Source organism: Beta vulgaris, chromosome 4, assembly GCF_026745355.1.
Source record: "Beta vulgaris subsp. vulgaris cultivar EL10 chromosome 4, EL10.2, whole genome shotgun sequence".
In the NCBI taxonomy this organism is placed as follows: Eukaryota; Viridiplantae; Streptophyta; class Magnoliopsida; order Caryophyllales; family Amaranthaceae; genus Beta; species Beta vulgaris.
The window spans coordinates 35,157,494-35,173,956 of NC_079205.1; the positions used below are offsets into that span (position 1 = coordinate 35,157,494).

A 16,463-nucleotide genomic window follows, 5' to 3' on the forward strand; every position below is an offset into this window, starting at 1 on the left:
TATTGACAGGGTGCATAAGTCATTTGGTAATGAGGATAGGAATCTGAGGCTTGGATTATGTACGGATGGCATGAACCCTTTTGGCAATCTCAGCTCGCAGCATAGCACATGGCCAGTAGTTTTAGTGGTTAATAACTTGCCTCCTTGGTTGTGCATGAAACGCAAGTACATGATGTTGTCGCTTCTTATATCGGGGCCCAAACAACCTGGAAATGACATAGATGTATACCTTCAGCCGCTTGTTGAAGATTTACAGAAGATGTGGAACGAAGGAGTGTTAGTATTTGATGCGTATGCTAATGAGATGTTCACTCTGCGTGCCATGCTTTTTTGTACTATGAACGATTATCCAGCTTATGGGAACTTATCTGGGTATAAGACTAAAGGAAAACAACCTTGCCCGATTTGTTTAGATGACATGAAATCTACACACCTTAAGGGCTGCAAACATGTGTATATGCGCACACGAAGGCTCCTCAGCCGCGACCATCCCTATCGGTTTAAGAAGAAGGCATTCGATGGGACGGTTGAGAGAAGAAGTTGCTCATAGACCATTAACTGGTACTGAAGTTTATAATCAGGTGAAGGGCATTGAAACAGTCTTTGGTAAACCTGCTAGTGAGGTTGATAGACCTACAGGATTATGGAAAAAACAGTCCATTTTTTGGAAACTCCCATATTGGAAAGATCTAAAGGTCAGACATTGTTTGGATGTCATGCACATAGAGAAGAATGTTTGTGAAGCTATTATCGCGACACTTATGAATATTCCGGGTAAGACAAAAGATGTTAAGGCGTCACGACTTTACTTGGAACAAGAGGGGATTCGACCAGAGTTGTGGGCTCAGAAAAGGGACGGAAGAAAGAAGAAAAGAGGGGAGGAAAGGGTTGATGATGATGAAACACAGAAAAGTAAAAAGGTGGAGGATTCGGAGAGGAATTATTTGCCACCAGCTTGCTACACAATGTCGCGTGCAGAGAAACGGATTTTTTGCGAGTCATTGTATGGCATTAAGGTCCCTACTGGCTACTCATCGAATATGAAGCGCTTTGTTACCTTAAATGGTGAGTTGAAGTTATCGAGTATGAAATCGCACGATTGTCATGTCATGATGCAAGTATTCTTACCGATTGCAATTCGTGGGATACATCCAAAGCATGTGAGGCACACCATTACAGAACTGTGTTCATTTTTTCATTCAATCTGCAGCAAAGTCCTAGACCCGTTGACCCTCGATTCCTTGCAGACTAGAGTAGTTGAAACTCTATGCAAATTTGAGATGTATTTCCCCCCCTGCATTCTTTGACATTATGGTCCATCTCATTGTCCATCTAGTTCGAGAAATTAAGATGTGTGGTCCAGTGTTTTTGAGGTGGTGCTATCCTTTTGAGAGATATATGGGAACTTTGAAAGATAAAGTTCGTAATCCTGCACAACCAGAAGGTAGTATAATTCAAGGGATTGTGGGTGAAGAGATCAGTAATTTTGTGGCTGAGTATTTTGCTAGTGTTGATCCTGTTGGACTTCCGACATCCCGACACGAGGGCAGACTTGAGGGCAAGGGTACAATTGGTTCAAAATTGATCACACCTTCCGTAGAAAAGCGTAAACAAGCTCACTTGTTTGTATTGCATCACGTACCAGATGTCCATCCTTATTTAAGTGAACATATGGAGGAATTACGTGTTAGCAATCCTGGAAAAGGAGTGAGGGCATTGACGCAAATGCATAACAAGACTTTCATTGATTAGTTTCATAAACGAGTACTCAATGATTTGGATGAAAGTGTTCCTGAAACAGTCAAGTGGTTAGCATTTGGTCCTCGTGAAGCTGTACGCTCTTATGAGGGTTATGATATTAAGGGGTATACTTTTTGGACTGAACGTCAAGATCTCAAGTCAAAATCGCAACAAAATAGTGGTGTTTCACTTGTGGCGTCGTCTACACAATATGCAAGCTCGAAAGATAAGTCGCCTGTACATGCTGAAAGCAACTACTATGGGCGAATACAAGAAATCTGGGAGCTGGACTACTGTACTTTTAATATTTGCCTCTTGTGTTGCACGTGGGTTGACAATAATCGCCGTTGTGTAAGAAACGATGATCCTTGCGGTTTCACCCTTATTGACCTTAGTCGTTTACGTGAAACTGAGGAGCCATTTGTAATTGCATCACAAGTGAAGCAAGTATTTTTTGTAACTGATCCTGCTGATCATAAGTGGTCAATTGTTGTACCTGGTAAAAGGAGTATCCTCGGTATTGGTGATGTTGATAATGAGGAAGAATATGATGCATTTGAGGACCTCCCCCTCCTCCCCCCCCTGCCCCCCTTCCCCCCTGCAGACCCCCCCACACCCCCCTGCCCCCCCCCCTTCCCCCCCCTGCAGACCCCCCAACCCCCCCTGCCCCCCCCTTCCCCCACCTGCAGACCCCCCACACTCCCCCCCTGCCCCCCTTCCCCCCTGCAGACCCACACCCCCCCGCCCCCCCTGCCCCCCCCCCCCTTCCCCCCTGCAGACCCCCCACACCCCTCCCCCTGCCCCCTTCCCCCCCCTGCAGACCCCCCACACCCCCCCCTGCCCCCCCTTCCCCCCCTGCAGACCCCCCCACCATACTAGTTACATTTTTAATTTGCCAAATTTTTTTTAATTAATTCGTATGTTTTTTACCATTTCAGGGACATGGAGGATGTGCATACGGATACGAGTGCGGAACACACTACCGAGGATGAGTGTTTCGATCACAAAAAGGAACAACGGCAAATGGTTATGGCTCGCCGTGAAGAAAAAGGTATACAAACGTCAATTGCAAGTAAGAACTTGCAGACGAAAAAGAGGAAAGGAAGGGGACCTACAAAGTCACAGGGAAACCCACCCTAATGACTTTGGAGTACGATCACTTGGGGCAACCTTGTGGAAAATGGCGTCAAAAGTATGCCATGCAAATTGGGATTTGCATGCATAAGCTCTCCATTCTCCACTCATGGAAAGAGGTCCCCGAGTCTTTGAAGAAGATGATTTGGGAAGATACTATGGTAAGATTCGCGTATAATTATTTAGAATTTTAACACTTTGGTTAAATATACTATGTAATATTGAGTAATTTGTGAAATGCGTTCTTTGTAGAATCAATTCAATATTCCAAACGATGAAGCGAAGAAGAATCTGTTTCTATCCGCAGTTGCCCAAAGGTTCCGAGACTTCAAGGCCAAGCTAGTGTCGGGGTGGATCACGAAGCGGAGAAAAGTCGGGGGAACAAAGAAGAAGAAAATCTACGACGGGGAAGCAACACCTTCTTCTGAGGCTTCACATGACACATCATTCGAGGATCCCTCCAAGCTTCCATATCAGATATGAAGGCATATCACAGCTGAGCAGTGGCATGCATTTGTTGCACAAAAAACAACTACCCCAGAAGTTGTTGTAAGAATTTTTTACTAGCAAAGATTTAATACTTCAGATCCAATATTATATAACACCATATCTAACCTTTGTTTATATTGTGTGTTTCAGGCAATTCGTGAGAAAAATAGCGCGAATGCAAAATCTAGGAAGCACTACCACCATCTGGGTGCTCAGTCGTATGGTCAGGCGAGAGAATCGTGGATGTATGACCATTACCCCACGATTGCGTCGACCACGACGCAATCGGGCACTAGCTCTACGACGACAGTTGCACAGCGGCAACCAGATAGAGTGCTCGATTGGTGGTGTTCCATGCATGGGGTTGATGCAAAGGGACAGAGAATCATACCTGATCCCGGAACAAAACAGATAGCTAATGCCATTGTAAGTACATATTATAAGTTATTGATAAGGTTTACATAATAATATAACTTCTGCGCTCACGAGTATTTCTCTCTTATCATTTATGCAGATTGGCTTGAAGGAAAAGGAGGCAGCTGGTGAGTTCACTCCTAGAGGACAAGTTGATGCCTTACACGAGACTCTAGGACGGGACCAGTATGGACGTGTGAGGGGCGTAGGAGGTGTCCGCCTCGGGGTGAGAAAGGTGTATGGTGATCAATACACCTCTACGTCTAGATCCACTACCTCCAGTGTCAATTCATCATCTTCCATAGATGTGGAGGCTATGAAAGCCGAACTTCGGGAGGAGCTCAGAGCGGAGATGACTCAGAATTTCAACGCCATTTTGGCGCAGATGGGCTTACCGACTTTTGGTGCTTTCACGCAGGGCAATGTTCCTATGCAGCCTGTTCCTACGCAGCCTCGTCCACAACCGGAGTTAACGGTAATTGTTTAATATCACAACTATTGTTCTTAAATATGTTGTTTCATAGACTAACCTTGAATAGAGTTTTTTTTTAAAGGAAGAGACACCATGTGAGCTATGTAATCAAGGAGATGGTCATGGTAGATTCATTATCGTGGCTTATGGATCTGTACAGCCCCCTAGGGACCGGCCACTATTGCACAACCAGCCAGTAGCTGATTTTCACTATGTGGTCAGCGTTGAAGACATTGTGACCGGTTTTGAAGCATTTCCTCTTCCGCTGCCAAATGCAGGAGTTGGTCTACAGTTATTGTCTGATTCCATTGGCAGTTATATTCTATGGCCGCGTGCATTGGTGCGGTTAGCATATCAGGTACAATCTCTAACATAAGTTATATACATAGTTTTCTTTTATAGTTCCTATATATGATTGTCAGTAATATCTTTTAATTTAACTAATTACTAGGGTTCGGGGAAGGCCGACAGGAAGGGAAAGAAGGTAGCTTCACCTCAGGGAGGCCGACGTGCCCAAGTGGGAACGAATTCTTCGGCAAAGTATCCACTCATTACGGATATGGAGGTGGTGCAACGCCTTACTAAACCGTGCTTCTGGCTACATGAGTGCATTAGTGATGCAGCCGATGGAGCAATGATTGAGATTAAGTTGTCGCACCACCAATTCCACTACATTGATGAGGAAACATCGACCTTCATTTCTAAGGATGATATTAAAGAATTCTTACTTGGGGAAGAGTTGAATGTTTCCATGATACAAACATTCATGAGGTAATACTTTATTAATTAAGTAGTATTCAATCCAACTAATAATAACTTCCATAATAAGTAAGTTTTATTTTTATCAATATGAATTCTCAGGCTATTATACAATGATGTGAGGCGATCTAGTCAGCCAATCTTTGGTTGGTTATGTCCAAGCTTTGTACGAGATGACAGTTGCGTACAAAACGAAAAATAGGTGAAAGTATATCTCAAGGATTCTTTGAACGCATGTTCTCGTCTTGGATATAAGATCGTTCTTCTTCCTTACATTGAATCGTATGCTTCTTAAACTGACTTTTTAATTAATTAAATTGACCTATTAGTTGTTCTACGGTAACAATAACATTATTTTATTGTTGTAGGCACCATTGGACACTCATTGCAATATGTGTGTCAAGTAACGAAGTCTACCACTTTGATTCTTTGCGTAAAGGAACAATACGGTCCTTACTAGTCAAATCATTGTTAAATAGGTAGCCTAATTGAAACTATATATGCACACTTAGCTTATTAAATATTAAATGTACATCTAATCTTATAATAATGTGTATTGATGTAGTGTGATGAAGAAGATTAGTTCATCTGGACTTCGACAAGGAAAAGCTCCTGTTTGGTATTTAGTCGAGGTAACATGTAATATTTTTTGCATCCTTTTATACAAACACATGTACACATATAACATGTCATTTATTGCATATTTGGTGAATTTTAGTGTCCGGTACAAGAAGGTGGACTTGCGTGTGGGTATTACGTCATGAGGTTCATGCTCGATATCGTCAACTATTGCAAAGATGTTGTTGATCTTCGAAAGGTATGTAACTTTTAGGTTTCCAATTGTTGTTTGTTGTATTTCCGGCCTATTTTGGCCTTTTCGCTCCCAAAATGTAGTTATGATGTGATTTAACCTCAAATTCTCTTTGAACATGATTATATGAGGCATATTATAACTAGTATGTAGATTCTTAGGCTTTAATTTGTTGTTGGTTGCATTTCGGGAACGAAAAGGACAATTCCGGCCTATTTTGGCCTATTTTGGCCTTTTCGCTCCCAAAATGTACTTATGAAGTGATTTAACCTCAAATTCTCTTTGAACATGATTATATGAGGCATATTATAACAAGTATGTAGATTTTTAGGCTTTAATTTCTTGTTGGTTGCATTTCGGGAACGAAAAGGCCATTTCCGGACTATTTTGGCCTATTTTGGCCTTTTCGCTCCCAAAATGTACTTATGAAGTGATTTAACCTCAAATTCTCTTTGAACATGATTATATGAGGCATATTATAACTAGTATGTAGATTCTTAGGCTTTAATTTCTTGTTGGTTGCATTTCGGGAACGAAAAGGCCATTTCCGGCCTATTTTGGCCTATTTTGGCATTTTCGCTCCCAAAATGTATTTATGAAGTGATTTAACCCCAAATTCTCTTTGAACATGATTATATGAGATATATTATAACTAGTGTGTAGACTTTTAGGCTTTAATTTCTTGTTGGTTGCATTTCGGGAACGAAAAAGGCCATTTCCGGCCTATTTTGGCCTATTTTGGCATTTTCGCTCCCAAAATGTAGTTATGAAGTGATTTAACCTCAAATTCTCTTTGAACATGATTATATGAGATATATTATAACTAGTGTGTAGACTTTTAGGCTTGCATTTGATTTTGATTCCATTTCGGGAAGATATATGTCATTTTTAGAAGTACTAACTACGGTAAAATGATTTACTTTTTGTATATGTTTATTCCTTGGTTGTTTTGCAAGGTTTATGCTAGTTCCATACCACGTTTGAGGAACTTCACCAAAGAAGAAATTGACGAAGTTCGGGATAAGTTGGCGTCCCACATTACCGATGATTGCATAGGATGAGATTTTCGCTCCAACAATGTAATACTAGCTAGTTTCTATCACCTATGTACACTTTTTACATTATTTTAATATATTTGAAGTTAATTATTACCTTTCTCCACTTGTCATATATTATCGTATTGCAATTTGCATTTTTTTCTTGTCCAAGAGAGGTTATGGGTGGGGGTGGGGCTGGTGTGTGGGTGCAGGCTGTGCTGCTGCTGGTATATGTGCAGGCTGTGTGCAAGCAAAATAATAAAAAAAAATATATATAGTGAAGGGCTGCGCTAGTTTAAACTAGCGCAGCCCTTCTTACTAGTTTAAACTAGCGCAGCCCTTCTAGCAAGAAGGGTTGCGCTAGTCCTTCACTAGCGCAGCCCTTCAAGTAAGAAGGGCTGCCCTTCTAAACTAAGAAGGGCTGCGCTTGTGAAGGAGGCGCAGCCCTTCTAGTTAGAAGGGCTGCGCTTTTTTCAAAAAGGCGCAGCCCTTCTTGCCTTCGTCTTGAAGGGCTGCGCTTTTCTAGCGCAGCCCTACTTGAATAATGAAGGGCTGCGATGGAAAGGGCTGCCCTCTAAAAGCGCAGCCCTACATGCCAATTTCAGCGCAGCCCTACTGCTTTTTTCCACTAGTGTATATATATAAGAGAAATCAAAGCACACCATTGCAATTACCTGTAACCCAACTCAGATCATACAATTCTAATTAATCAAAAAAAAAGATGTTGAGTCCAACATAAAACCATTTTTCGTTGCTGCTTTCTCTAAGGAAATGAAATGTGTGCAAGGAATTGCCATTGTTTTGGGGATTATATAGAAAAATAAACTATAGGTTATATAATTATAGCAAATATGAATGTAATAAATTAAAAAGGAGGGATTTTGGAGATATCCAGAAAGGAATGAAGGAGAAAAATAAAGACTATAAGTTTTAAAAATATAGCAACTATGTATTCAATAAAAAGGGGGGATTTTAAGAGATACCTAGAAAGGAATGGAGGAGAAAAATAAAAACTATAGGCTTTTATTTATAGCAAGTATGAATTCAATAAAAATGGTAGATTTTGAGGAGATGCCCAGAATGGATTGGAGAGAATGGAGATTTCACATCTGACGAAAAACAATTGTTGGTAATTGGGAAAAGGGGTTTTCATGGTGGGTGATGAGATCCTGATGGTTGTGGAAGGTGGGGGAAGGCGGTCGTGACTCGTGATGGTGGCTGAACGTAGAAGCCAAATGTACTTACGCAAAGCAGAACAAAAGAGAGATGCGAATGGAGGAGATAAATTTGAATGGAGGAGGCTGGTTAATTTTGTAGATTTATCTGCGAGAAATTCAGAGGTGGTGGAAGATGAGTGGTTGTGGGGGTGGAAGGACTCAAGGAAGGAGATGAGTAAGCTGATTTTAGGAAAAGGAAATAGCCAAATAGGTTTGCATGCTATAGCTAAAGAGAAGGGAAAGTAAAAAAAAAAAAAAAAACTTTTATGGACTTGGTCGACACTAAATTAGTGTGGATTAATGTTAATTTATATGATTTATGGAAAAAAAGGGTCATTATATTAAAAAAAAAAAAAATAGACATAAAAGATGAGTAGATATAGATTATAAAGTTTGACTATGTGAAAAAAGGTTACTATGTCACAAAGTAATAATCTTATTAGGATAAACTAATTTGAGAAAGAGTGATTATATTAAAAAAACGATCACTATAATAAATAGTAACTGTGTAATGTAACTTAAAATTTAAAAGGTTATTATATGGAAAAAAAAGGATTACTATGATAAATAAGTAGCTTTGGTGCACAATAATATTATTGTGACCAGGTCTACGCATAATATTATTGTGACCAAATCTATGCAAGACTAACTTGAGGAGAAGTGGGTATGAGTAAAAGTATTAGATATGTCATCTTAACGAATTGCACAAAAAGGACATCAACACTAAATTATGTAAAAATTCTAAATTATGCATCAAACGTTAAATTATGTAATTAATTAAATTTAAAAATGAGTCTCACACGCTTAATGTGCATATAAGGCTAGTTTCCGTTGTGGCAACATCCTAAGATCATGAAGACAGATGGAGATAGTATTTGAGAAGGTGGTAAATCTATCAGATAAGTCATTTTCATTTGCTTACAAATAATTGTTACATTAATATCATCAGTTTTGATCATTTGTTTACAAATAATTGTTACATTAACCCAGTGAACACACTTTGGATTGTTACTATGATTGTGATGATCTAAAGATAATTATGCATTGATCATGGTGTTTTGAGGCCTTAGGATAGATTTGATCACATTTTATGCTTTGGTACTTTGGTTTTAAATGTTCTTAATCAAAGTTTGAACTCTTTTATCATCCCGATGAATCAACTTATTTTCTAGGCCAAGATATTGGGTAGAAATTAAGCACATCTTTATTAGGAGTTTCTCGAATTCATTGAATTTCTTAATCAATTGACTAAAGATCATTCGAGAGAGGATTTAGTTGATTGATTAAGTGATTCTTGAGGACCATTCGAGAGAGGACTCGAGTATTTTAAAGGAAAACTAAACCTTGCATAATCGTCTCCTTTGCTTCACAATCGCATTAACGATCTTTGTCCATGCTTATTCATACTAGTAACCTTAACTCTAGTCTCTTCCTATTTGATATTTTAACTCGCTTTATTTGATAGTTCTCTGATATTAGTTAGTAGTTTTTACCTAGTCAATTTAAACCCCCCAAAAACCTTTCAATTAAGTAATTTAGACTTGATATACTTTAATTAATCCTATTTTGCTGTGGATCGATCCTTGACTTGCCTTTATACGTTCTTAATCGCTTGTTAGGTTTTATAAATATTATTTGAAAAGTTACTTTTGGTCGCTTAACGACACACTTAAAACCTCTTATCAGGCATAAAAACTAAAAATATCTAATTAATAATGGAGTGGAAATGAAGATGGTTTATGAACTCGATACCGTATAAAATTGGGCTTCGAAATTGAAACATGAAAGGAATGAAAAGTTTAGTTTGGCTGCGAATGACAATTTAAAAAAAAAATAAGCAACACAATTGATGAAAGAACAACAAGACAAGTTAAAACTGAACCAAGTTATCACTACATAAACCTTCAACAAACAAAGAATCGTTAAAAGCAAAGATAAAATCGAGACGAAGTTATAAATTCCGATTTAGCTGAAATGAAAGTGCGGCAAGAAAAGTGATAAAAAAAATTGGATTTATCTGAGATGAAAGTGTTGCGACAAGAGACAAGTAAAAAATCACCCGAAGAATCGTCGAATTAGGGAATGATAGGAAAAAATGGAGGAATCAAAAGAAAAAAAAAATGAAGCAAAAGAAGTGGATGGATGCTCGAGGCTAGAGCAAGGGAGAGCTTTAGAGCATGTATAATGGGACTCTCCAACTAGCTCTTCAAGGAGAAAGAAAATGGAGAGCCACCTCTTATCCAACAATGGGGCTCTTGGGTGTCTCTTCATGCAGACACTTTGCAAAGTGGCTCTTGGAGGAGTTACCATTTGGGTTGAAGGAGAGATGGGTCTCCAATGTGTGGGGCCCACATACTATTGCAATTACTTAAGTTTTCTTTTCTTCTTGCAACCATTTAATGATATTTTTTATAAAAATAAAACAAAAGATGCTAATACTTATTATCCCAACAACTATAATATTTGTTTATCTATAAAATGAGCCTAGTATTGGATATATTTCATGCACAATATCTGCTACCTTTTTTTTAATTTATGAAATTAAATATTAACATTCAAAATTAATATTTTTTTACAAAAATTCCATTACATATATTTTGAAAAAGATCTTTTTTTGTACTTATATTTAATTTACATGAAAAACTTAATTTATGTAACTTTGATCATAATATAAAATGAGGTTCATTTATTAATATGAGGATCACCAAACAATGAAATGTTGGATGGAGAGAGTCGTTGTTTAAATAGGTTTATAGTTGTTGGGCGTTTTTAGATATCGTTCTTAAGAGTAGCTTGAAGAGAGAGAATACATGAGAGAGAGTGGAGAGCTAGTTGGAGCGCCATGTACTATTATCCATGCTCTTAGGGTTTCAGTTCTTGTTGAGTAGGGAGAAGCACGAGGGTGTTGGACTAAGCCGAAGGAAGTGGGAAATAAAAAAAGAAAAATGGTAGGATTTCCTTGTCTAAAGTAAACTTAACCATTTTATCACTAATAACTATTGAATTCAATAATAGCAAAAGTTTGTGCTTTTTAAAGGTTATGTATTATGGATTATGAAAATGTTAAATAAATTATATATAAAATATGAGAAACTTGACAAGACAACTTTTAACGACAGATGTCCTATGATCAAAGGTTTTCACTCGACATTATTTCACACAACATGCCAAACTAACAAACTTTGTTGCATAATTCACGTCATTAGTGAATTGACATGATAGAAATCAAAGGCCATGACTAGGAAAAATAAATTAATACACACAATTTTTATTTATATAGCACATGAAAACCATATCTAGTTTTCTTATGGCTAGTTAAGATAGACCATAAATTCTCACGAAAATATTACAGGAAATAAAGTCACCCTTGATACATAAAACAACAACAGGGGGTGAAAAAGAAAAGACAATTGCGTAAAACAGAAAGAAAGGTCCATCAATATGTAGGGGAGAAGTATCGCCAATTTAGGAGTTGATATCGACGACACATTTACATGCATCGAAATCCATTGGACGAGGTAGCAACACATTGGCGTCCTGTATTAGGACAACATTCTCTAACTTTCGGAGTGCATGGATGCCCATTGTGTTCCTCACACATTGGATTTTCTTCTTGTGCTTTCACAGCAAGGATTTGCACCATCACTATAACAAAAAAAATAATATTCAGTTTTAATCCACAAAACTAGGTATTTATAAGTATAAATGCAAAACAAATACTGTAAACTAAGATTATTTTGCCGCTTTTTGCTTAATTTCTCTATCATTTACAGCTCTCTAGTTGAGCAATAATGAGTAAAGAAAGATTCTTTGGGTAAGTAAAGTTTGGTCATTGAAAAAATAATATTATCATAAAACATTTTATCAGTAAAATCCATAATAACATCTTATTTCACAAGAATGGACAATAAACAATAATTAATATTATGCTCAATTTCTCATAGTAGTGTAAGAAATATAAATGATGTTTGGACCTGTTGCAAGGATGAGAAAGACAGCTAATATGATTCTTTTGTAGCCAACTTTAGTCTCCATTGCTTTTGTTTGGAAGTGTTGTGCACTAATCTTGTGTTTAATTATGCAATTGAGAATGTTGTAGCTTGTATTGTTGCTAAATCACTCGTCTATGTTCCCTCTATTTATACTAAATGTTGCGGCACCAACTAACCAATATTATACTCAAACTTTGAGCATTATAATCTACTCTTAATAGTCACTCCCACCACGAATTATTGTGATTTAATTATGCTTCATTAGTCTTTTGTGTTTTCTTATTGAATAGTGATGTCCACCGCCATCTCACTATCAAGTTCTTCTCTAATGTTAGCATTTAAAATTTCATGATAAATCTATACAACTATAATATATTAAAAGGTGTGCATGATACCGTTGATGGCCATATGACACCCTCCTCCTACCATCAGAATTTTGACACGTGTCTATTACCGAACAAAGTCAAGTGGTCGTTATTTAAAAAATAAATATGTTTAAGCCTGGGCTCGTGTTTCGCTCCGGAAACGGTATGATTGAGGAAGGAAACGTGAATTGTTTCCACGAGTTTGATAAGGATTACAAATGAGGGGATTGTGTTTTCCTTTGGGACCAGTATTTGTTACTATATAAATACTCATACGAAACATATAGAAATGGAAACGCTTATTGGAATCCGTTTCCTACATCAAGTTTTTCTATACCAAACACCCTCTTAAAAATTACTCCTTATATTTCAAGATGTAATTCTTGTTCCTTTTTGCACCATTTTAAATTGATTTTTTTTTACATACTTCCTCCGTTTCTTTTTACTCGCTACACTTTCCATTATGGGAAGTTTCACATTACTTGCTACACTTCTTTTTTGGGCAATAAACTCTCTCTATCTCTCTCCTCCCACATGGGTCCCTTTTCTTTTTACTCTCTACCTCTCTCTTCTCCAAAAATTGCCTAGGAGTCCGTGAAATGAGAAGTGTAGCGAGTAAAAAAAAACGGAGGAAGTATATGCTTATATAGAAAACAATCATGATATGCACCTAACTGTGTATCCCTATATTTTATGGACTAAATTAACCAGCAAACTAAAAAATGTACATAGTAAATAATCAACCATCGTGATATGCACCTAGCTTTTTCCAGAAAAGCCATGTATCCAATATTATTGTTATCATTATTAAAGCTCTTGATACGAGATAATATGGTGCACTACATCTAGATAACCACTTATTCTCACAATAACTCAAAGGCCGAGATGCATTTAAGTGTATTTAACGGTAGTGGAAATCTACTAGTATTATTTCCATTATGGCAACATCCTAAGATCATGAAGACATACTAGCTAGTTGAATATTTTGATAAAGTGGCATGGAGATAGTATCTGATATGGTGGTAATATTAGGTAAGTCATATTTCATTTGTTTACGAAATGATTGTAGGACTTAGATTTCATCAATTACCTTCTATAATGAAATTAAATTAGTTGTCGGATTAAAAGCTATTGTATTGCAATGATCGAACTTCCTATGATATATTATCTCCTCTTCCAAGGTAGAAAACGTGTATTTATACTAATCTTACGCCTACTTCCATGGTCATAACAATTAATATAAACCCGTTACAAAAAAGAAATTCAGGTAAAAGACAACCCCAAGTGTATAACTATTACTAAAATTATACTACTTGACGTTTAATAAGCCCATGAACTAATATTGAACTTTTACTTTCGCTAATAATCCAATATCTTAAACATATAATCAACTGGCCAAATCAATTATATGAAAACAAACCAAGATTATCAAATTGCAATAAAAATAAATCAATCCAAACAACTCAGTTCAACTCATTGACAGAAAAATAAAAGACTACATCTAGTCCTAGAACATAGAAATTTAGCTAGACATAACAACTTAATCAACCCAACTAATTGAGAGTGAAAATCTGAAATTAAATATAGTAATTAACATAGACTAATAGAAGAGAGGGATAAACTCCAAATTCATATGAAGAATCAGATGAACGACGCTTGCTCGCGCGTTAGCGTCCCGCATCCACTGTCCTCTCTGGTCTCCTCTTCAATCTCCTCCTCTGTAGTGCCGCTACTGCCCTACTGTTGTATCGTCCTCAATGTTCCTCAGGTTTTTTTTTTCTCCTTTCTTCGTTTCGTTTTGCTGCGTGATTCCTCTTTGTTTTAGTCTTAGGTTTCGTTCTTTTTTTTTCACCCGTGTTTTGCTTCATGGCTCCATGATTGATGATGGCTTTTAGCCCACTTTTTCTTTTATTTTTCTTCTTGTCATCATATTATTGCTTGTCTTTTTTTGGGCTTTAGTAGAACACTCCCCTAAACTTTCTCGTATTTCTCCTTCTGATTTTTCTATCACTATTATAAATATTGATTGAACTAAAGGCATGTTCTCTTCGGCATAAAACAGCTGAACTGAACTGAACTGAACTGAATTTATTGGAGCTGAACTGAACTGAACTGAACTTATTGGAGCTTAACTGAACTGAACTGAACTGAACTAAACTGAACTGAACTGGATTGAATTGAATTGAATTGAATTAAACTAAATTGAATTAAATTGAATGTAATAAATATATAAATATTAATATCATTATTTCAATTATTATTATATTACTATTATACTATTATTGTTATTATTATTCTTGTTACTATTGCTTTTAATATTATTTTTAATAATAATAATAATAATCTTATTATATAAATATTGCTAATTATTATTTTGCTAATACTTTTTTTCCTATATGATTCGGCTAATTATATTGAAATGATAATTCAAGCCTAAGAAGTATTCATTTCAATATTATTTGTCATTGTTCAAAGTACAAACTTTTTAATAGATGACAACACTAATAATATTAATAATAACAACAATAATACTTGTTGTCATTGTTGAAATGACAAAAAAAGACCCGTTTTGATATTTGAATTACTAGGCAAAATAATAACAAATATCAAACATTAACTAGTTTTCATAATCGGTTAATTCTTCGTCTTCTTCTTGTCCAAATATTTGCTCCATCACCTCGGGATTATTCTGCATTGAGTCCCATATTGCTTCAGTTATTTGTTGTCGCACACTATCCATAGCTATTTTTCTGTTATCATCGTACATATTATGATCAGCTCTTTGTTCCATGATTTCAATTTGGTGTGTGAAAGGAATCCCTAGATCATGTAAACGAATAAAATTGTGTAAGGTAAAACAAGCTACAATAATTTTCAACTGATTAGCCTCGTCCATTTGCGGCATCGATTTTAGCACCTTCCACCTATTTTTGAGAACCGCAAAGACCCTCTCAATTACATTTCGACAAGAAGAATGTCGGTAATTGAATTGCTCATACATTCCCTGTGGCGGAGTCCCTCTTCTGAAGTCAGGCAAATGGTACCTCAACCCAGGTACTAGATATGGACTCAAGTACCCGAGTGTATTAGGATACGCTGAATCGACTACATAGTATTTTCCTATACAACAATCACAATGTTAGTTTGTTAAAGTGCCAGGAAATTTCATATTATTCATGCCAATATAAGTTAGCTAGTACCAGATGGTGGATGAGGGAATCCCATTCTGGCATCTCCTAAGCTTCGCCTCCATACAGTTGTATCATGTGCACTCCCTTCGTAGCCCACATTGATGTGAGTAACCAACATGTTGAGTGAACACACAGCCATCACATTCCATGTTTTCTCCCCGTGACGATCTCTAAAAGCCCTGCCTACATCATCTGCAACAACTGATTGTATAAGGGTACCATCTATGGCACCAACACAATCCTAAAAACAAAAGTATATATCATCATTACATTGAGACTATACATGTTTATATTAAATTATGTTAATTAATAATAAATGTCATAGAATGTAGGATGAGTACCTTAAAGAAAGGCCAGTATTTGATGTTGCTTTGTATTTCAGGAGGTGTCTCATACATACTTTGATATGGTCGAATTATTTGACTCGACAATGCTTCCAATGCTTGTAATACCTTTTTGAAATACTTTCGAAATAGTTGATGTTGAGTGTTGAAATCTTTCAGCAGCATCGCGAACAGAAGCAGGTTTAGCTAGCATGTACAAACCTAACCCAAGTTGCTCTTCAATGCTTATATATCTACGCATACTAAGAGTTGTTGTTCTCTAAGGATATTAGCAAGACTTATAAATACTTCTCTACTTAGCCGAAGTTGTTCTTTACACAAATTACGATGGCCTGTCAACATCCTATGTATGAAATGATGCCCCGGTTCTCCCCCCAAATGCAAAGGAATCCGTTCAACTTGGGTTGTCAATCTCCTCAGCTCATGCAATGCTAAACGTGTCAAACTTTGTTGCACCAAATCTTCATCCATTCTACATAGGCACATATATATTTAATG

At 36.9% G+C, this 16,463-nt stretch overlaps 2 protein-coding genes and 2 long non-coding RNA genes across 4 annotated transcripts; 3 read left to right on the forward strand and 1 right to left on the reverse strand.

The window, feature by feature from the left end:
• The first annotated feature begins 2,879 nt into the window (after positions 1–2,879).
• On the forward strand, positions 2,880–3,410 carry LOC130590975 (uncharacterized). The gene is made up of 2 exons (XM_057393768.1): positions 2,880–3,035; positions 3,127–3,410. The coding sequence occupies exons 1-2, from the start codon at positions 2,880–2,882 to the stop codon at positions 3,355–3,357; spliced, it is 387 nt and encodes a 128-aa protein (XP_057249751.1). The 3' UTR covers positions 3,358–3,410.
• Positions 3,411–3,519: 109 nt separating this feature from the next.
• Positions 3,520–4,264, forward strand: LOC130591123 (uncharacterized). Its single transcript, XM_057394043.1, has 3 exons — positions 3,520–3,789; positions 3,878–4,060; positions 4,214–4,264. The coding sequence occupies exons 1-3, from the start codon at positions 3,607–3,609 to the stop codon at positions 4,262–4,264; spliced, it is 417 nt and encodes a 138-aa protein (XP_057250026.1). The 5' UTR covers positions 3,520–3,606.
• A 258-nt stretch (positions 4,265–4,522) lies between these two features.
• LOC130590976 (uncharacterized) lies at positions 4,523–5,188 on the forward strand. Its single transcript, XR_008968863.1, has 3 exons — positions 4,523–4,607; positions 4,701–5,020; positions 5,111–5,188. It is a non-coding gene; the product is annotated as an uncharacterized LOC130590976 (long non-coding RNA).
• A 6,133-nt stretch (positions 5,189–11,321) lies between these two features.
• Positions 11,322–14,455, reverse strand: LOC104884898 (uncharacterized). The gene is made up of 2 exons (XR_788805.3): positions 12,048–14,455; positions 11,322–11,718 (listed from the first exon to the last, which is right to left on the reverse strand). It is a non-coding gene; the product is annotated as an uncharacterized LOC104884898 (long non-coding RNA).
• Positions 14,456–16,463: the final 2,008 nt, after the last annotated feature.